At 40.4% G+C, this 19,310-nt stretch overlaps 1 protein-coding gene across 9 annotated transcripts in view; it reads right to left on the minus strand.

Moving 5' to 3' along the window:
* Positions 1-19,310, minus strand: part of LOC140200515 (long-chain-fatty-acid--CoA ligase 6-like) — a 94,000-nt gene that overhangs the window by 28,796 nt on the left and 45,894 nt on the right. For 8 of the 9 annotated variants that reach the window (XR_011886647.1, XM_072263969.1, XM_072263974.1 and 5 more), the window contains 5 exons: positions 14,560-14,592; positions 14,313-14,364; positions 7,704-7,777; positions 2,359-2,436; positions 476-610 (listed from right to left, as the gene is read on the minus strand). Coding sequence is in view for 8 of the 9 variants with exons in the window: in XM_072263969.1 (XP_072120070.1) it covers positions 476-610; positions 2,359-2,436; positions 7,704-7,777; positions 14,313-14,364; positions 14,560-14,592 (372 nt within the window). In the remaining variant the exon portion in view is untranslated. Of the gene's footprint in view, positions 1-475; positions 611-2,358; positions 2,437-2,483; positions 2,562-7,703; positions 7,778-14,312; positions 14,365-14,559; positions 14,593-19,310 lie in introns of all 9 variants that reach the window. The other variant, XM_072263976.1, reaches the window with a different exon arrangement.

Genomic DNA, 19,310 nt, shown 5'->3' on the forward strand with positions numbered 1-19,310 from the left:
TAAACTGAGATAGGCCCCATCAGGCATTTGGGATTTATCCACTTTGATGCTCTCCAGAAGACCCGACATCACCTCAATCTTGATATCAAGACGTCTTAGAATATCAGCATTCCCCACCATGTTCTCTCTATCCCCTATGTCATTGACATTTATGCCTCCACTAGATTTTGTCATCTTGCATTATTATTCTCTTTGCCATTTAATCTCTCCTGCATTGCCACAGACCAGTTACCTTCCTTTTGTTCCTCTCCTCCCCGCTCCTTCGATCAGCCTAAATTCTTTTATACACAAAGATAAAACCCGTTAGAGATATTTCCATGCATTGTTAAGTAGTTAACAATGCATGGAAATTATAATTTTTTAATTTTAGTAAGTCATAATTTTTCTAAGGCATTATATGACTGCAATTGGATTAAATTGTACTGCATGCACGTTTACTACTAAATTATGCATTATTACACAAAATACTGCTAACCTTGTCATACATTCTGTTTAGTAGTCTTGGAACTACGGGAAAAATTGTTGGATGAAGAGCCTTCATATCGTCAGAGAGGAGCCTAATGTCACCTTGGAAGAAACCAATCCTGCCTCCATGGCATATAACTACAGACTGAAAGAACATAGAATCATAATTATTTAAAGTAGACACAAAGGTTCTTTACTGTCACAGTATTTATGTGCTTCAAGTTATCCAATGAATGACCTCAATATTATCAAAACTAATTTAATATTAGGGCACAGAAATTTATATAAAGGTGAAATGGAAGAAGACATTTGCAAGGAGAACTGCATCATACTGGAGATAGTTGATGGGTGAAACACTTACTTTTGGTATGCACGGGTAACCTGAAATTGTAGCTTCAGAATAACCTTGAGAATGAGGATTCTTTCTGATAACCTGAGAAAATCCGACTTACCACAGAGATCAGTGCTGGGGCCCTTACTATGTCTTATATACATTAAGGATTTAGGTATGAAAGTAGGTGATACAATTAGTAAGTCTGCAGATGACATAAAAATAGGTGGTATTATTAATAGTGAGTGGATAGTTGTAGGCTACGGGATAATATTGATCAGTTGGCACCATGAGGAGAACAATAACAGGTGGAATTTTATCTTGGCAAGTATGAAGTGAGGTACTTTGGGAGGACTAACAAGGATGGAACATTGGACATACACAATGGATGGTCGGGCACGTTATTATTAAAGAGCAGTAAAACCTTGGTGCATTAAAATGTTTTTAGGAACATCTTACTCTCACTTTCATGAAAAGATTTATGAGAGGTGTATATATATATATATTTATCTCTCGCTCCTCTCTCTCTCTCGCTATATATATACATACACAAATGTTTGTGTGTGCAAATAAATAAATAAATAAATAAATAATTAAAAAAAAATATGTGTGTGTGTGTGTGTATCCTCTATAGGTGGAGAAGGAACATATTATGTATATAGGTGAAACAGTTAGAATTTTTTTATCCCAGGGTAGAAATATCAAGCACCAGAGGACATGCTTTTAGTGGGATACCAGGCATAGTAGTGTAATGAAGTAACTGGTGAAGCTAAAGAGGTTTTCAAATGGAAAAATGAATATGAAGGGATTGTATAGATTTGGATGATACACAGGCAGAGGACAGTTAGTATAAATTGGCAAGGATATCGGCAGAACAATATGGATCAAATGGCCTGTCCAGAGCTTAATGCTCTTTGGAGGTATAAGCCAAGGATCTCTGAAGGTGGCAGCAAAAGAGAAAGTATACCCTAAAAAAACTTCCAGATAAGATAGGAAAAGATAGCAGGGTAAAGGCCGACTTCATATTATCAGTACAGAGAGAATCAAGAACATTTGAGAATGCTTGCTCAAGTAATGGAGCAAGGCTTGTGTTAAAGATACTATTGTGGGTAATTTAAAGTCTTGAAATTTTGTAAGTATGTTATTAGGTAGGGTAAAGGGATCTCCTTTAAGCTAAGCTGCCTAATAAGCACACTAAACTATACTGTCATGATATTTGAGAAAAAATGAATTATTTTGCATATGATGCATTAACTCAAAGCAACATGTCACAGTCCACGCCAAAATAGTGTCTTAGGATTGCATTGCAACTACTGTCATTTTGATAGTGTAATTGATGAAACTTGGATGGAAGTAGAAAGGTTTGCAATAAGATGGTTATGATTACCTTTAGGTATGAAATATTACTATTATGGTTAGCAAGTAAGTATGGATACAAATCTATTTTGTTCTTAGTAAGGCTTCACCAAAAGGATGAGCAAAAAAGAGAAGAACATAGGTGTGTATATTTTCAGTGCGATGAACATTGGTAGATGTTACTGTGCTGCCTTCATCCTTCTTACCTGTACCATTCTTTCAAACATGTGTGCTAATGGCAAGTAGGAAATATGTGCATCTTCAGATGTAGGTAACCATTGGCTCTGTAAAATAGAATAAATGGCACAAGCCTGGTGAGACTGACTCTTACCTGGATAACTCTCTCAAACATGTGAGCCAGAGGCAAGAAGGAAATAAGGACATCATCCTGTCTTGGAAAGATCACTTTCTGCAGAAGGTATGAGGGAATGTGAGACAGAGAGGAGAATACACTGACAGAGAGACAAAGAGAAGGTTACAAAAGAAAAGAAATGGCACCAGAAGAAACGGGTATGAATTAAAGGAGCTTTGTCATCTCACAGAGTGTACAGAGGAAGTTGCTACACTTTACAAAATTGTGCTATTCTCAGATCCCAAAATCTATATCTCAATAGATAACCAACTTACATGAGAAAATCTGCAGGTGCTGGAAATCCAAGCAACACACACAAAATGCTGGAGGAACTCCGCAGGCCAGACAACATCTATGGAAAAGAGTACAGTCGACGTCTTGGGCTGAGACCCTTCATGAGGTCCTGCTGAGATGTCTCAGCCCCAAACGTTGACTCTTTACTCTTTCCCATAGATGCTGCCTGGCCTGGTGAGTTCCTCAAAACCAATTTAGTTCTGATAAGGGTCATCACACTTGAAATATTGACCATCTCTCTCCATAAATACTACCTAATTTACTAAGTGTTCCTAGCATTTTCTATTTTTATTTCATATTTATAGTATCTTCAGTATTTTGCCTCTTCTAAAAATGTTCTCCAGTTTTGAGGCTTTCTTCATACAGACTACCTTATCTTCAGCACAAGGGCTGTTCATAGGAAATGCTCCTAGATAACTGATAAGGGGCAAATGACTGTCAAATTGTGATTTGCTTTAAGCTGGACAAAAGCTCTGTGTAACCAACTTGATAATTTGCCACACAATGTGCTACAATCAAATGCTATATGATTTCATGAAGGCTCAATGCCACTGATAAGACTTCTCTCTTCCACTTTCTCAGTCGCTCCTAATGCAACAAATCAACTCTTCACTAAATTGCCAGTGGATTTTGTCATAGGAATCAAAGCAGCAAAATGTTAGGAACACTTTTGTGACATAGCCCCTTTAAGAGTAAAGTAATGAAACAACATACAAAACGATCAATTAGTATACACTACAAGCCGATCTATATCATCAGTGTGGAAGATTTTATTTTTGAAGCAAAAATTACCTAGATGCTGAACCAATAGTCATGTCTCAATTCTACATTGTATCAGAAGATCAAACTATCTGAATTTACAACAAAGTACACAGCTTTAAGTAACAATTCTCTTTTTCTCAATACGCTGGGAATGAATGGTTTATGCTAATTGCCTATATCAAATTCTTGGACTATGAGAGGTATCAGAGAGTTACAGCCCCTGCTTAACCACCTATGAACAAATATACAGCAGGACTCAGATTTTACTGGAAATGGTATAGCCAATTTTTTTTGTAATTTTCTGAATGGCATACCTGCACTGCTGTACATTTTGTCCATGTGCTCAACTACTTTCAAGGATTTATGAATATATGCACAATTCCTTTAATCTGGAACTGTTGCGAAACTTCCCTGCAACTGCACGTATGTTCAGTTTGCCGAATTAAAAAGCGGTATTATTGATAATACTGAGGCTGAAAGTGGGTCTCTCCATACATTCAGCAGGAAGTAACTGTACCATTAAGAAATCTAATAGTTTTAGTCCTTCGCAATGCTACTTAATCTTGATGGCAATTTGGAACTCATAGAATATCTAAAATTATCAGTTTATTGCTCTTTTCAAAGTATTTGCTACAGTTCATTGTTCATTTTCTTTTGTGCAGGTGCTGTATTCCTGTCCCGTTTTTTTTGGTTCACATATTATCAGCTAATTAGCAGTTTTCTGTTCTATTAATTGCCTCCAAGAATAGCTGATTACGTTTAATACTGATTAAGCATTAAACAGGAGGAAATGACTGAAGGTTAAAGTAGAAGAAATATTTCGCGCCATTTTTCTCAAAGTACAACTGGAAAAGAATTACAAGAACCATGGTTAATACTAATTTGATTACTGAATGAGACAACACACTGTAATTGTCTGAGTGAGAACCTGTAACAAAAATATTTTACTACCAGCTTTCTATGTAAGTTTTCTGATGAAAAATGCTGTCATACATCTGCCTCAAAAATTCTTCCCTTTCAAGTTTCCTCATGCTGATTATTAATCATATTTCCTGCGAGATTGTTCCATAACCTTGGTCATTATACCATAAGACACAATAAGTAGTTTTCAGCTTTAATCCTTCTTTGATGATCTCATCCATTAATTGTACTGAGTGTAGTAACATAACTGATTTGATTTTACATTTACCACAAGCAAACTAATTATACATTGGAAATATTTCCAGTCAACAATAATGCCTTTTAAATCATGAATTTATGATCTGCTTTTACACGCATCTTCTGTTGCACTCTGAACTATCTGGTGAAATTATCATAGGATTTCCATCTACTATTCATTTTCTCTTCTCCATTCAGCAGCTTGGCTGAGATGGTTAGAAAGGTCTAGTCTGCAAGGGACTAAATAGCTGAAAGGTGTTAATGCCTTTTGATCTCCCCTTCCTGTGAGTGGCACTCTAAGGCTACACGGACACTAGACCGGATAATTTTGAAAATGCGGTTTTGCGTAAAAACGATAGGCGTCCACACCGGGCATTTTTGAAAATACCTTCGTCCACATTAAAACGGGTATTTGGGCGAATCTCCTCCTACTGGGCATGCGCAGGACACACAGTAAATAAGCAAAGAGGAAACGGTATACTTGGTGTGCGTTTGTCCAGTTACAGACTAGAAAAGCTTAAAAGGAAATTGCCAATTGAAAGACCTGGTGTGCGTTTGTCCAGAAACATTTCCTACAGCCATAATCTCCTCACTGATGAAAGAGACAACAGCTACAACTAAATGTAATAAGGCTTGTTACTGGGCAAAAGTGAAATTTGCTGTTTCTCTTCGTTTTGACCCTCCGTCCACACTGAAATGGTGTTTTCCTCTCCCGAAAACGGAGCTTTTCTAAAACGCTCTCCAGAGTGTTTAAATCTGAAAATGCCAGTCGGGCATTGTAAGGTGTACGGGGTAACCGGAGGTTTGAAAAAAACCTGTCATCTCTTTCGTTGGTGAAGAGACTATGGCTGTAGGAAATGTTTCCAGGCTGACCCCTTTGTGGGAGTGGGGAAGATGTTGGTGGGGCCACCCGGGAGTCTGTGTGTCCGTATGTGTAGCTATTGTAGTGGCTGTGAGGCTGGTATTGTGGCGGTGAAAAGTACTGGGGGGGGGGGAGCCATCATATTCCTCATTATTGCAAATCCCTCTGCAACAGAGTTAGTCAGTTTTTCAATGTTCGTCATCAGCCGGGTCATACTGTCCGTGAACTCCCTGTTGGTTGCCTCCATACGCTCCAGTATTTGTTTTTTCAGTTTTAAGTCCTCCTGCGTGAGAGCCAACAGCTGTCCATCGTTTGGCAACTTCCTTTTAAGTTCTTCTAGTCTGTAACTAGACAAACGCGCAACGAGTATACTGTTTCGTCTTCGCTTGCTTTCTGTAGATGTGTCCTGCGCATGCCCAATAGGAGGAGATTCACCCAAATATCCATTTTAATGTGGACGGAGGTATTTTCAAAAATGCCTGTTGTGGACGCCTATTGTTTTTACGCGAAACCAGCGTTTTCAAAATTATCTGGTCTAGTGTGGACGTAGCCTTAGACAAAGTCTTGTACTCTACATTCACTAATAATGATAGGAAATAAAATCAGAGTCTGGGAGTTTAAAATGTGTTCTGCTAACTTCATAGCACTAGCTGGAATGTATTATTAGAACATCTACTGAAAAGATATTAAAGCTGTTACAGATTACCTTCACAAAAATGTGACATTCATACGAATTAGATTTAAACAGTCATTCCCTCCATTGCCAGCGTTGCATGGTTGCAGAGCGTACTAGGTACAATATGCACCACAGCAACTTGCCAAGCACTCCCAAACAATATCTCTATTACTTGGAAAGTCAAGTCTATAATCACACGAGTATGCATCAAAACAAAGTTTTCTCTGTACCTCAGTAGATGTGGCAATAAACCCAATTTACCCTAAACAAAGTCTCAAGAATACAAGTCATCTTTATTAGAAATGCTTCACATCATCATTGGGGGTCAAATTCCAGGAACTCTTTATCTAGCAGCACTGTTGGAACACTTTAACACACGGACTGCAGTAAAATAACGCTGCTCTTCTCAAGGGTAATTACAGATGGGAAATGGATATTGAACTTGCTTGTGATGAAACAGATTTAATACATGAATTAAACATGAGGATATTAAAAGCTTATTGGGGTTTGCAGTTTTGCAGACAACTTTTATAACTCAAACATCCAATGTATTTGTCGAAAAAGCATTTCAGGATGTACATTGTATACATCGCTCCGACATTAAATTTGACTTTTGAACCTTTGAACCTTTTGTATCACTTATCAGTGAACATCAGTGAAAAAAGAATAGCAGTGAAGGGAGTTTACCCAACAGGAGAAGGCAGAAGAAGATTATTTTCCCAACAGATTAGATTTTCAACGAATATTTGATTCTTAATCCCAAAAGGAAGTTCTGAGCTAGTTCTGTGCGCAAGATATTTTTTCCTTCCTACACCCTGTAGTGTTCAATGGTACATCCTGACTCCCATTCCTACAGATCTGTCCACATCTAAAGGGAGGTACATGAAAATTGCTGAAGATCAATTAAGGTTTGAGATTCCTTTCCACCTCTGTGCTTGTCCCTGAACGTCAGCAGGCATTATCATTGCTGTTGGATCAAAATCTCAGATTCCCCAATGTATCAATATCATCGAAGGATTTTCACTACAAGGACTCCAAGGTAGTAATGAACTACAGTTTTTCTAAGCAAGAATGGATGGTTAATAACTGTTACTTTTCTACAGTTGCATTTCTTAATCTCACTGTTGCAATTTTATCAAGATGAACTGTCTAACTAAATCATCAGTCCTTCCTAATTAACAAGACAAATTCAGCATATTCACACCATAGAAAATATACATGTTCAAATCTAATGAAAAGTTTTGAAAGTGATACCATGGCCAAACTTACATAAAAGATTTCTATTCAATAATTAAAATTTAATATATTTACAAATTTATCCCAAGGTTACTTACATTTTCTTGCACACTTTTCATAACTTTAATTTTATAAGAGTAATTAGGATTGAAAATAAGTTTTATGTGGTTATTCTATCTGCAGCCAAACAGTTCTTCATGTTTATATTCACCTCTGTAACTTTCAAAAAGCCTGAAAAATCAGCCACCACATTCCCATGTGTGAGCATAGCCCCTTTGGGATTTCCTGAAAAGAAACATACATTGTCAAACCAATTAATATAATCAACACAATACAAAGCAATTTTTAAAAAGTGAGAAGTAGAATCATGCAATAAGAACAATTTGAAACTGTCCTGAACAAGGGTCTTGGCCTGAAATGTCCATTATCTATTCATTTTCATAGATGTTACCTCACCTACTGAGCTCCTCCAGCATTTTGTAAGTGTTAATTTGAAACTGAGGCCTTTCTGGCTGACATGAACATGCACTGAACAGCCTTCTACAATGCCTCAGGAATATTGACTCTAAAGAAAATTGTACAGGAACTGATGATTTCTTCGCCATTGTATTAAAGCGGTGAGAAATTGTAGAGGCTTTAGTCACCACATTCTTCAAAGCCTCTTGATTTAACAACAAAAAGACAGCTCTTCAAATTGAAAAATTACAAATGGCACTCACCTTGTTTTTAGTTGGCAGGAAAGATAAACCGAATCTATTAAGACTATCGACAACCTGCAGGAACTGCATCTCCCCCTCCCCCCCAAATAGGATTATCTGACTATATTGATCTGTATACCACCTTACATATCCCAGAACTCATCCGCATAATTTCTCTGTTAAACCTACCTGCTTACCCGGTCGCTATACAGTACTTGATTTAGCCTTGTAAAGCAGGTTTCCTACCAACTTCTCATCAATTTGTTTGTCCAAAGTAACACCACAAAAATATTTAAATAAATCTTTCAGATTGAAAACTACAGGGAATAGAAAGTAATCATAGAAAAAATAGAAAAAACCTACAGCACAATACAGGCCCTTCAGCCCACAATGCTGTGCCAAAGATGCACCTACTTTAGAAATTACCTTGGGTTATCCATAGCCCCCTATTTTTCTAAGCTCCATGTACCTATCCAGGAGGCTTTTAAAAGACCCTATTGCATCTGCCTCCACCACTGATGCTGGCAGTGCATTCCACGCACTCACCACTCTCTGTGTAAAAAACTTACCTCTGACATCTCCTCTGTACCTACTTCTAAGCGCCATAGCACTGTGTCCTCTCATATTCGCCATTTCAGCCCTGGGAAAAAGCCTCTGACTATCCATACGATCAATGCCTCTCATCATCTTATTGACCTCTATCAGGTCACCACTCATCTCCTGCCGCTCCAAGGAGAAAAGGCCGAGTTCACTCAACCTATTCTCATAAGGCATGCTTGCCAATCCAGGCAACATCCTTGTAAATCTCCTCTGCACCCTTCCTATAGTTTCCACACCCTTCCTGTAGTGAGATGACTGGAACTGAGCACAGTACTCCAATTGGGATCCGACCAGGGTCCTATATAGCTGCAACATTACCTCTCGGCTCTTGAACTCAATCCCATGATTGGTGAAGGCCAATACACTGTGTGCCTTCTTACTCACACAGTCAATCTGCGCAGCAACTTTGAGTGTCCAATTGACTTGGACCCCAAGATCCCTCTACTCCTCCACACTGCCAAGAGTCTTACCATTAATACTATATTCTGCCATCATACTTGACCTACCAAAATGAACCATCTCACGCTTTTCTGGGTTGAACTCCATGTGCCACTTCTCAGCCCAGTTTTGCATCCTATCAATGTCCTGCTGTAACTTCTGATAGCCCTCCACACTATCCACAACACCTCCAACCTCTGTGTCATCAGCAAATTTACTAACCTATCCCTCCACTTCTTCATTCAGGTCATTTATAAAAATCACGAAGAGAAGGGGTCCCAGAAAATATCACTGAGGCACACCACTGGTCAACAACCTCCATGCAGAATGTGACCCGTCTACAACCACTCTTTGCCTTCTGTGTGCAAGGCATTTCTGGATCCACAAAGCAATGTCCCCTTGGATCCCATGCCTCCTTACTTTCTCAATAAGCCTTGCATGGGGTACCTTATCAAATGCCTTACTGAAATCTATGTACACTACATCTACTGCTCTGCCTTCATCAATGTGTTCAGTCACATCCTCAAAAAATTCAATCAGGCTAGTAAGGCATGACCTGCATTTGACAAATCCATGCTGACTATTCCTAATCATATTATGCCTCTCCAAATGTTCATAAATCTTGCCTCTTACCAACCACTGAAGTAAGACTCACTGGCCTATTATTTCCTGGGCTATCTCTACTCCCTTTCTTGAATAAGGGAACAACACCTACAACCCTCCAATCCTCTGGAACCTCTCCCGTCCCCATTGATGATGCAAATATCATTGCCAGAGGCTCGGCAATCTTTTCCCTTGCCTCCCATAGTAGCCTGGGGTATATCTCATCCAGTCCCGGTGATTTATCCAACTTGATGCTTTCCAAAAGTTCCAGCACATCCTCTTTCTTAATGTCTATATGTTCAAGCTTTTCAGTCTGCTGTAAGTCATCCCTACAATCACCAAGGTCCTTTTCCGTGGTGAGTACTGAAGCAGAGTATTCATTAAGTACCTTTGCTACCTCCTCCGGTTCCAGACACACTTTTCCACTGTCACACTTGATTGGTCCTATTCTCTCACACCTTATCCTCTTGCTCTTCACATACTCGTAGAATGCCTTGGGGTTTTCCTTAATCCTGCTTGCCAAGGCCTTCTCATGGCCCCTTCTGGCTTTCCTAATTTCATTCTTAAGCTCTTTCCTGCTAGCCTTATCATTTTCTAGATCTCTATCATTACCTAGTTTTTTGAACCTTTTGTAAGCTTTTCTTTTCTTGACTAGATTTTCAACTGCCTTTGTACACCACGGTTCCTGTACCCTACCATCCTTTCTCTGTCTCATTGGAACGTACCTATGCAAAATGCCATGCAAATATCCCCTGAACATTTGCCACATTTCTGCTGTACATTTCCTTGGGAGCATCTGTTCTTAATTTATGCTTCCAAGTTCCTTGATTGCAAGTGTTAAATATACAATTTAATAGTGTAACTATTTGGGGTATACCTTCTATAATATGGGATACTCTTCCTGTGATATGTGTCCCATTAGAACAGAGACGAGGAGGAATTTCTTCAGCTAGATGGCAGTGAATCTATGGAATTCGTTGTGACAAATGGCTATGGAGGCTAAGTCATCGGGTATACTTAAAGCAGATGTTGATAGATTCTTGATTAGTAAGGGCATAAAAGGCTATCAGGAAAAGGCAGGGGATCGGGGTTGAGAGGGATAATATGTCAGCCATGTCAAATGATAGAGACGACAATGGGCCAAATGGCCTAATTCTGCCCTTATGTCTTATGGTCATATGGCAGTTTGATTGACTAACTGCCCGATGTGTGGAATTCACTTTCAGGCGAAAATCATGGTGAAATATACCAACTGTAATAAATGATAACTTGAAGACTTCTGATTACTTTCCTTAAACATGCCCAGAAGATCTCAAACTCATAACTTGCTATGGGCACAGGGATTCAGCATCACAAGCACCCACTTCCTTTTCTTTTTGAACCTGAACTTGATAACATGGCAAAGGTGGTGAATAATTATGCAACTATTATAATTTGTTTAGATGCTCAATTGTCTATAACCATATTGCCATGAAAACATTTAAATTATATCCATGAATATATGCCTATATAATTATTAGACAATAGTTTTTTTTAGCAGACTCGATTTTCAAGTGTTTCAAATTGTCAGCAATTATTGCACATGTGTGAATCTGGAAAATTGGATCCTTAATTTCTAAGAACTGATTGCATACAAATGAACTAATCTAAACCGATAGTATCTTAACAAACTTGGTACGTGTCCTATTTGATATTAATGTTTATCTGTACTGCATCACTTAGTTTCCAAAAGAAAATGATTCCCCCTTGATAACCATTCAAATGTTTTGAAAGTTTTGAAAGTTAAAAGTTTTCAGTAAAATAGATACACATTAAAAGAAATCAAGATTCTGGACTCAAAAATTTCTGTAACATATGCAAAAGTATTTTATTTAAGATCTGTTGCATCTTTAGGATTCTTAGTATATCATTGAAAGAAAGCCTTATTTCTGACTTGTAGAAGGGAAATAGAAACCAGAAAAAATATTCACAATGTTTAGATTTTCACTGATGATAATGTTTGTTAGAGATGAGATACTGGACTGGCTTATTCTTCACGATGAATCTTATTCCATAATACAATTTCCTCTAGTTTGCTCTAGCCATTTGCTGCTCAATTTTTCTCGCTGTGTGCAGTCATGTCAATGTTAAAGTGTCTTGAATTTTTGAGCTTTGACATCAGAGTGATTTTAGGTGATTATCGGTGAGGTCCTGTCAATACAAGTGCAAAACATCCTATTGTGGTGTGGAAACCACCTAATCTGGGTAATGTGGGGTAGTCAGAATACACGAAGTACCACATAGGTTTTGCAGAACAAGGTCGTGACCCAGTAGCATGGCGAGCCAATGTGACTGAGACCAACATCTCTTGCATAGCATTAATGCTCATGCAAAAAGATGGGCATGTACAGCACTCTATACCACCCGGTATTAATGCAATCACTCACTCTCATATAAATACATGCGTAGGTTTTGGTATAGAAGCCCTTGGCAGTAGTGTTGCGGTTAGCGTAATGTTTTTACAGTGCCAGTCTGCCGCTGACTGTAAGGACAGTCTAATTTCTGCCGCTGCGTGTAAGGGTTTTGTACATTCTCACTGCGATTGCGTGGCTGTCCTCTGTGTGCTCTGTTTTTCTCTCACATTCCACAGCATGCGGTTAGGGTCATTGCGTTGTGGGCAAGTGACGTGGTGCCGGAAGCATGGCAGCACGTGCAGGCTGCTCAGCACTATCCCCATTGATTTGATTTTGATGCAGACAATGCATTTCACTGTATGTTTCGAAGCACTTTGAGCCAAGTAGAGCTAATCTATTAAAGGTCTTTATTCCCCCTCACCTGATATCAAACACTAAACCCATCTGCACTTTATGCATATTGCCAGCTGAGGGTGCAGCCACAAACCAACCCACATTCCTGAACCCCGGCTCCAGGCTCAAATCCAGCCCACGCACATGACAGTCTGCTCCAGCAGCTGACCTAGTCCACATTCCTGACGCTCATCATGAGCTGCACACTGAGTCCACCCTCCTGACACAAGGCCCTGTCTGCCTACCACACACTGACAGCGTCAAGGGTTTAGATGAAAAAAATACTGATCAGATGATTCAGTTGATAATCGCCAGCAACCATAACCACCAGCCAGTTTTTGAAAATAAAAAGAACTGCAGATGCTGGAAATCTAAAATAAAGACAGAAAATACTGGAAATACACAGCTGGTCAGGCTGCATTTGTGAGAAGGAAAACAGCTACTGAGTATTTTTACCAGATAGATTCGCTGTCCACTTACTCTCATTACTGTTTGTGGGAAATGGCTATGCACACATGCTGAGCATTGCTTTTTCTTTATAATTCACGAGGTACGGTTCCTCAAACTTAACTGTTAGCACTGAGGAAGCAGTTAATACTCAAACACTTTAGTGGGACTGGCTGTGTTCCACACAGGATACACAAGGTGAGGTAATAGGTTTCTTTTGCAGAGGGCATGAGTAAGTCAGATGGGTTTTTAATGACACATACTGTGGGTTCACAGGTATCATTACTGATAGGTTCTTTAACTTCAGATATAATTAGTAATCATGAACTTAATTCCACAGTTGCAGTGACGGATTTGAACTCACGCACCTTGCTTCTGGATGTAGACCCACAAACGTAACCAATAATTGTTTCCGGTAAGATGGCGGCACGTTTGGTCACAGTGGCCTCTCTGGGTCCAACAAATGGCTTAAGTGTTTGTCTCAAACAATCTTCTAGTGATCATGAGACCCTGAGTACTGCAAGTCCAGTTCATTGGTGAGACCGATAGGGGGGGAGCTACGCGGTCTAGGTTGTTGTGTGGACCTGGCCTTCATGCTGCGGCGTCACCCCAGGGGTGGAAGCACCGGAGGTGATGTAGGAGAGGACAGAGGCACGTCAGGCGCAATGGAATCTGTGCTGGGTTGTGGGCTGGTCTCTGCCGGCCGGCTTTCCCATTGGTGCTCCTCTCCAATGTTTGCTCTCTGGAAGATAAACTGGATCGCCCCAACTGCCGTTAACCCGGCGCGGGGTGCTGCATGCTTGTATTTGCAGAAGCGACAACATCCCACGCACCATCAGACTTCAGGCCATGTCACTGAGAGACTTGTGCTAATATTATTTTGTGACTATATTTGCCATCGTATCTATGTGCTGTGTGTGATGATATGTACTGTGTTTTGCACCTTGACCCTGAGGAATGTTGTTTCATTTAGCTGTATACATAAGTGTGATTGAATGACAATTGAACTTGAACTAATGTACCACACCTACTACATGCATCAAGAACCATTCCAAGGGTAAAGTGGAGGGGTTGAGAAAGACACTACACAAATTAAATTATTTATTGATTTATACCTAAAACATTATTGTTCTTTGAGCTAGTTGGTTGTGATCACCTTTCCTTCAAAGGTAAACATGGGCTGTGGGAAAGGAAAACCAAGTTCATAACAGTGTTCAGAGACATTAAATAATTCTAAGCAATACATACCCGTTGTTCCACTGGTAAAACAGACAATCGATAGATCTTCAGGTCGTGGAGGCTGAATGAAAAAGAAATAGAAATGAATAGACCCAGCAGAAGTACAAGTAATAGAGGATACAAATTAATTCTGAATTCCAGAGATGAACACATTGCGCTCATCAGTGCTGGTAGTTAGTGTTGACCATTTCATGTCATTGTTCCCTAAGTTATGAATATGCTCTGAAAAATAAAGCAAGTTTGTTACTTCACTCACCACAGGATCTCGCCTGTTATTTTTGCCAAGGTTCTGAAGACAAGAAGAGAAAAAAATAATTTCACAATAAAAATTTGGACAAATATTTCACCTTAAAATGGCTTTTGATTTTTAATACACTGCTCTACGAGGAAAGCTCCTCAAAAATAGTTAATTTACAAGCTTTGGTAACTCTGTGAAGTGCTCTTAGATAGTTTCATTATTTTGGGATGATTCATTGATAAAGTCCTGCAGAACGTAAGCTCAGCAACAGAATGATTTGCAAAGGATTCACAACTGCATAGTACTATTTTCATAATCCGCTTAAAATAAATTTAGGCTAATACTCTTTTGACTGAATACTTGATTCAGCTTTTGTTACCAGTTTCAGCATTGTGTACTGACTGGTTTAAAAGAAAAACCGGGAATAAAAGGAAAGCAGATGACTCCATATTCTACTGTAATCTCCATGCTAGGAGATCAATTCTGTCTTCTGTGTAACAGCTCCCATAGAGAAAACAAGGTTTATTAAAACTACAGCAAAATTAAATGCAATTTTGTACCCTGCTGTTGAACTGTGTCATTTCTGAAGCTGTTTAAACTTTATATTACTTGCTATCAATTTTTCTGCAAGATGACTGGAAGTATAAGGACTTCCCTTTGATTTCACAATGTGGAGGTGAAACACAAACTGAAATAAGACCATAAGACCATAGGATATAGGAGCAAAATTAGGCCATTTGGCTCATCGGGTCTGCTCTGCCATTTCATCATGGCTGATCCAATTTTCATCTCAGCTCCAATCCCCTTTCTTCTCCCTTTATTTGACTGCGAGAAGTGCACCGACGCGGTAGCTCGTCATCACACAAGGCCGCTGAAAAGATTTAAAAAGCGAGTAGTTTTTTTCAGTGGGAGATTTGATTGGGAAAAGTGTGCAGACACAGTAGCTCAGCATTGCACAAAGCCGCTGAGAAGATTCTGGGATAAAGTGGAGACACTCACTGCCCAGCACAGCGGTTGTCAAAGGAGCGTGAGTCAGAGTAGCAGGGCTTTGGTCATTGGGGCTTCGTCGAAGAGGGGCCTAGGCGACATAAGAAAGCATTACTTTCGTATCTCTTTTTTTCCATTAATTTAAGAATAGTGGTTATGACTGCAAGGCCAATTTTCTGCTGTGGGTGTGAGATGTGAGATACCTGGGAGATTTCCAGCCTCCCTGATGGCCACATCTGTGTCAAGTGCATTGAACTGTAGCCCTTTAGAGACCAGGTTAGGGAACTGGAGCTGCAGCTCAAAACCTGCGGTTTGTTAGGGAAAGTGAAGAGGTGATTGATAGGAGCTACAGGCAGGTAGTCACACTGGGGCCACAGGAGGCAGCTAAGTAGGTGACTGTTGGGCGAGGGAAGGGAGAGCATCAGGTACTGGAGAGCAGCACTGTGGCTGTCCCATGTAACAATAAGTACTCCATTTTGTGTACTGTTGGGGTGGACAACCTACCCGGAGGAAGCAACAGTGGCCATTCCTCTGGCACTGACTCTGGCCCTGTGGCTCAGAAGGGTAGGGAATGGAAGAGGATAGCAGCAGTAATAGGGGACTCTATAGTTAGGGGGATAGATAGGCGATTCTGTGGGTGCGAAAAAGAAACACGGATGGTAGTTTGCCTCCCAGGCGCTAGGGTTTGTGATGTTTCTGAACAAGTCCACAATATCCGGAAATGGGAGAGTAAGCAGCCAGCGGTCATGGTACATATTGGTACCAATGACATAGAGAGGAAAAGGGAGGAGGTCCTGAAAGCAGAATACAGTGAGTTAGGAAGGAAGTTGAGAAGCAGGACCTCAAGGGTAGTAATCTCAGGATTGCTACCTGTGCTATGTGACAGTGAGTATAGGAATAGAATGAGGTGATGGATAAATTTGTGGCTGAAGAATTGGAGTAGTGGCAGGGATTTAGATTTCTGGATCATAGGGACCTCTTCTGGGGCAGGTGTGACCTGCACAAAAAGGACAGGTTGCACTTGAATCCCAAGGGAACAATATCCTGGTGGGGAAGTTTAAACTAAATTTGCCAGGGGATGGGAACCAAAGAGAAGAGGCAGATAATGGGGCAGTTGGAGCACAAGTAGAGACAGCTTGTAGGGAATTTGTGAGGAAGGATAGGCAGATGATAGAGCAAAGATGCACTCAGCCAGATGGTTTGAGAGGTTACAAGGAGAATTATAAACAAGGCGGATGAATTTAGAGACTGGAATAATACCTGGAACTATGACATTGTGACCATTACAGAGACTTGGATGTCTCAGGGACAGGAATGGCTGCTGAGTGTGCCAGGCTTTAGATGTTTCAAAAAGGACAGGGAGGGAGGCAAAATAGGTGGGGGTGTGGCATTGCTAATCAAGGATAGTATCATGGCTGTAGAAAAGAAGGAAGTCATGGAGGGATTATCTACTGAGTCAGCGTGGGTGGAAGTCAGAAACAGGAAGGGGGCAATAACTCTACTGTGTGTTTTTTAAAGACCGACCTCCCAATAGTAATAGGGACATTGAGGAGCAGACAGGGAGGCAGATTCTGGAATGGTGCAATAATAATAGGTTGTTGTGATGGGTGAATTTTTACTTTCCGAACATTGACTGGCATCTCCTTAGAGCAAGGGGTTTAGATGGAGGGGAGTTTGTTAGGTGTGTTTAGGAAGGCTTCCTGACACAATGTGTAGATAAGCCAATTAGAGGAGAGGCTGTATTCGATCTGGTATTAAGAAATGAACCTGGTTAGGTGTCAGATCTCTCAGTGGGAGAGCATTTTGGAGGTAGTGATCACAACTCTATCTCCTTACCATAGGGCTGGAGAGGGTTAGGAGCAGACAATTTGGGAAAACATTTAATTGGGGTAGGGGGAATTATGATGCTATTAGGCAGGAACTTGGGAGCATAAATTGGGAGTAGGTGTTCTCAGGGAAATGCGTAGTAGAAACATGGCAAATGTTCAGGGAACATTTGCATGGTGCTCTGCATAGGTAGGGAAAGAATGGTAGGGCAAAAGAACCACGGTGTACAAAGGATGTGGAAAATCTAGTTAAGAAGAAAAGAAAAGCTTATGAAAGGTTCAAGGAACTAGGTACTGATAGAGTTCTAGAACATTACAAAGTTGCCAGGAAGGAACTTAGAATGAATTTAGGAGAGCTAGAAGGGGCCACGGGAAGGCCTTGGCAAGCAGGATTAAGGAAAACCCAAGGCATTCTACAAGTATGTGAAGAGCAAGTGGACTAGCCGTGTGAGAATAGGACCAATCAGGTGGGATAGTGGAAATGTGTATATGGAGTCGGAGGAGGTAGCAGAGGTAATAATTACTTTGATTCAGTATTCACCAGGGAAAAGGACCTTGGCAATTGTGAGGATGACTTACAGGGTACTGAAAAGATTGAGCATATAGACATTATGAAAGAGGATGTGATGGAGCTTTTCAAAAGCATTAAGTTAGATAAGTCACTGAGACAAGACAAAATATACCCCAGGCTACTGTGGGAAGTGAGGGAGGAGATTGCTGAGCCTCTGGCAATGATCTTTTCACCATCAATAGGGATGGGATAAGTACTGGAGGATTGGAGGGTTCAAATGCAGTTCTCTTGTTCAAGAAAGGGAGTAGGTTACATGGTCGGCACAACATTGTGGGCTGAAGGGCCTGTGATGTGCTGTAGATTTCTATGTTCTATGTTCTTATTCTTGATTGGTCAGGGCATGAAGGGATTCGGGGAGAAGGCTGGAAATGATAGACCAGTGGGCCTTACTTCAGTGGTGGGCAAGTTGTTGGAGAAGATCCTGAGAGGCAGGATTTATGAGCATTTAGAGAGGCATGATATGATTAGGAATAGTCACCATGGTTTTGTCAAGGGCAGGTCAATACCTTATGAGCCTGATTGAATCCTTTGAACATGTAACAAAGCACATTGATAAGGTAGAGCAGTGGATGTAGTGTATATAGATTTCAGTAAGGCATTTGGCAAGATTCCCCATGCAAGGTTCACTCAGAAAGTAAGGAGGTATGGGATCCAAGGAGACCATGTTTTGTGGATCCAGAATTGGCTTGCCCGCAGAAGGCTGTAGTTGTAGATGGTTTGTATTCTGCATGGAGGTCGGTGACCAGCGCGTTCCACTGGGATCTGTTGTGGGACACCTCCTCTTTGTGATTTTTATAAATGGATGAGAAAATAGAAGGGTGGGTTAGTAAGTTTGCAGATGACACAAAGGTTGGGGGTGTTGTGAATAGTCTGGAATATTGTCAGAGGTTACAGTGGGATATCAATAGGATGCAGAACTGGGCTGAAGAGCGGCAGATGAAGTTCAACTGAGATAATTATGAAGAGGTTAATTTTGGTAGATCAAATATAAAGACAGAATATAGTATTAATGGTAATACTCTTGGCAGTGTGGAGGATCTGAGAGATCTTGGGGTCTGTGTCCATAGGACACTCAAAGCTGACAGCGTTGTTGAGAAGGCGTATGGTGTGTTGGCATTCATCAACCATGGGATTGAGTTCAAGAGCTGTGAGGTAGTGTTACAGCTATATAATGATCTGAAGGTCGCTAGTTTGAGCCTCAGCTGTGGCAGCATGTTTGTGTCCTTGAGCAAGGCACTTACCACACATTTCTCTAGTGTCTGTGCGAGGAATGATGCCCCACACAGACTTCCAATCTGCACCTTGTAAGGTATGAAAATGCCCGATGCAGGCCTCTCATGGTCTGAGTCAATGTTCCCTCCCCTCCTATAAAAGATCTTAGTCAG

This window comes from Mobula birostris, chromosome 7 (assembly GCF_030028105.1).
Source record: "Mobula birostris isolate sMobBir1 chromosome 7, sMobBir1.hap1, whole genome shotgun sequence".
Classification (NCBI taxonomy): domain Eukaryota; kingdom Metazoa; phylum Chordata; class Chondrichthyes; order Myliobatiformes; family Myliobatidae; genus Mobula; species Mobula birostris.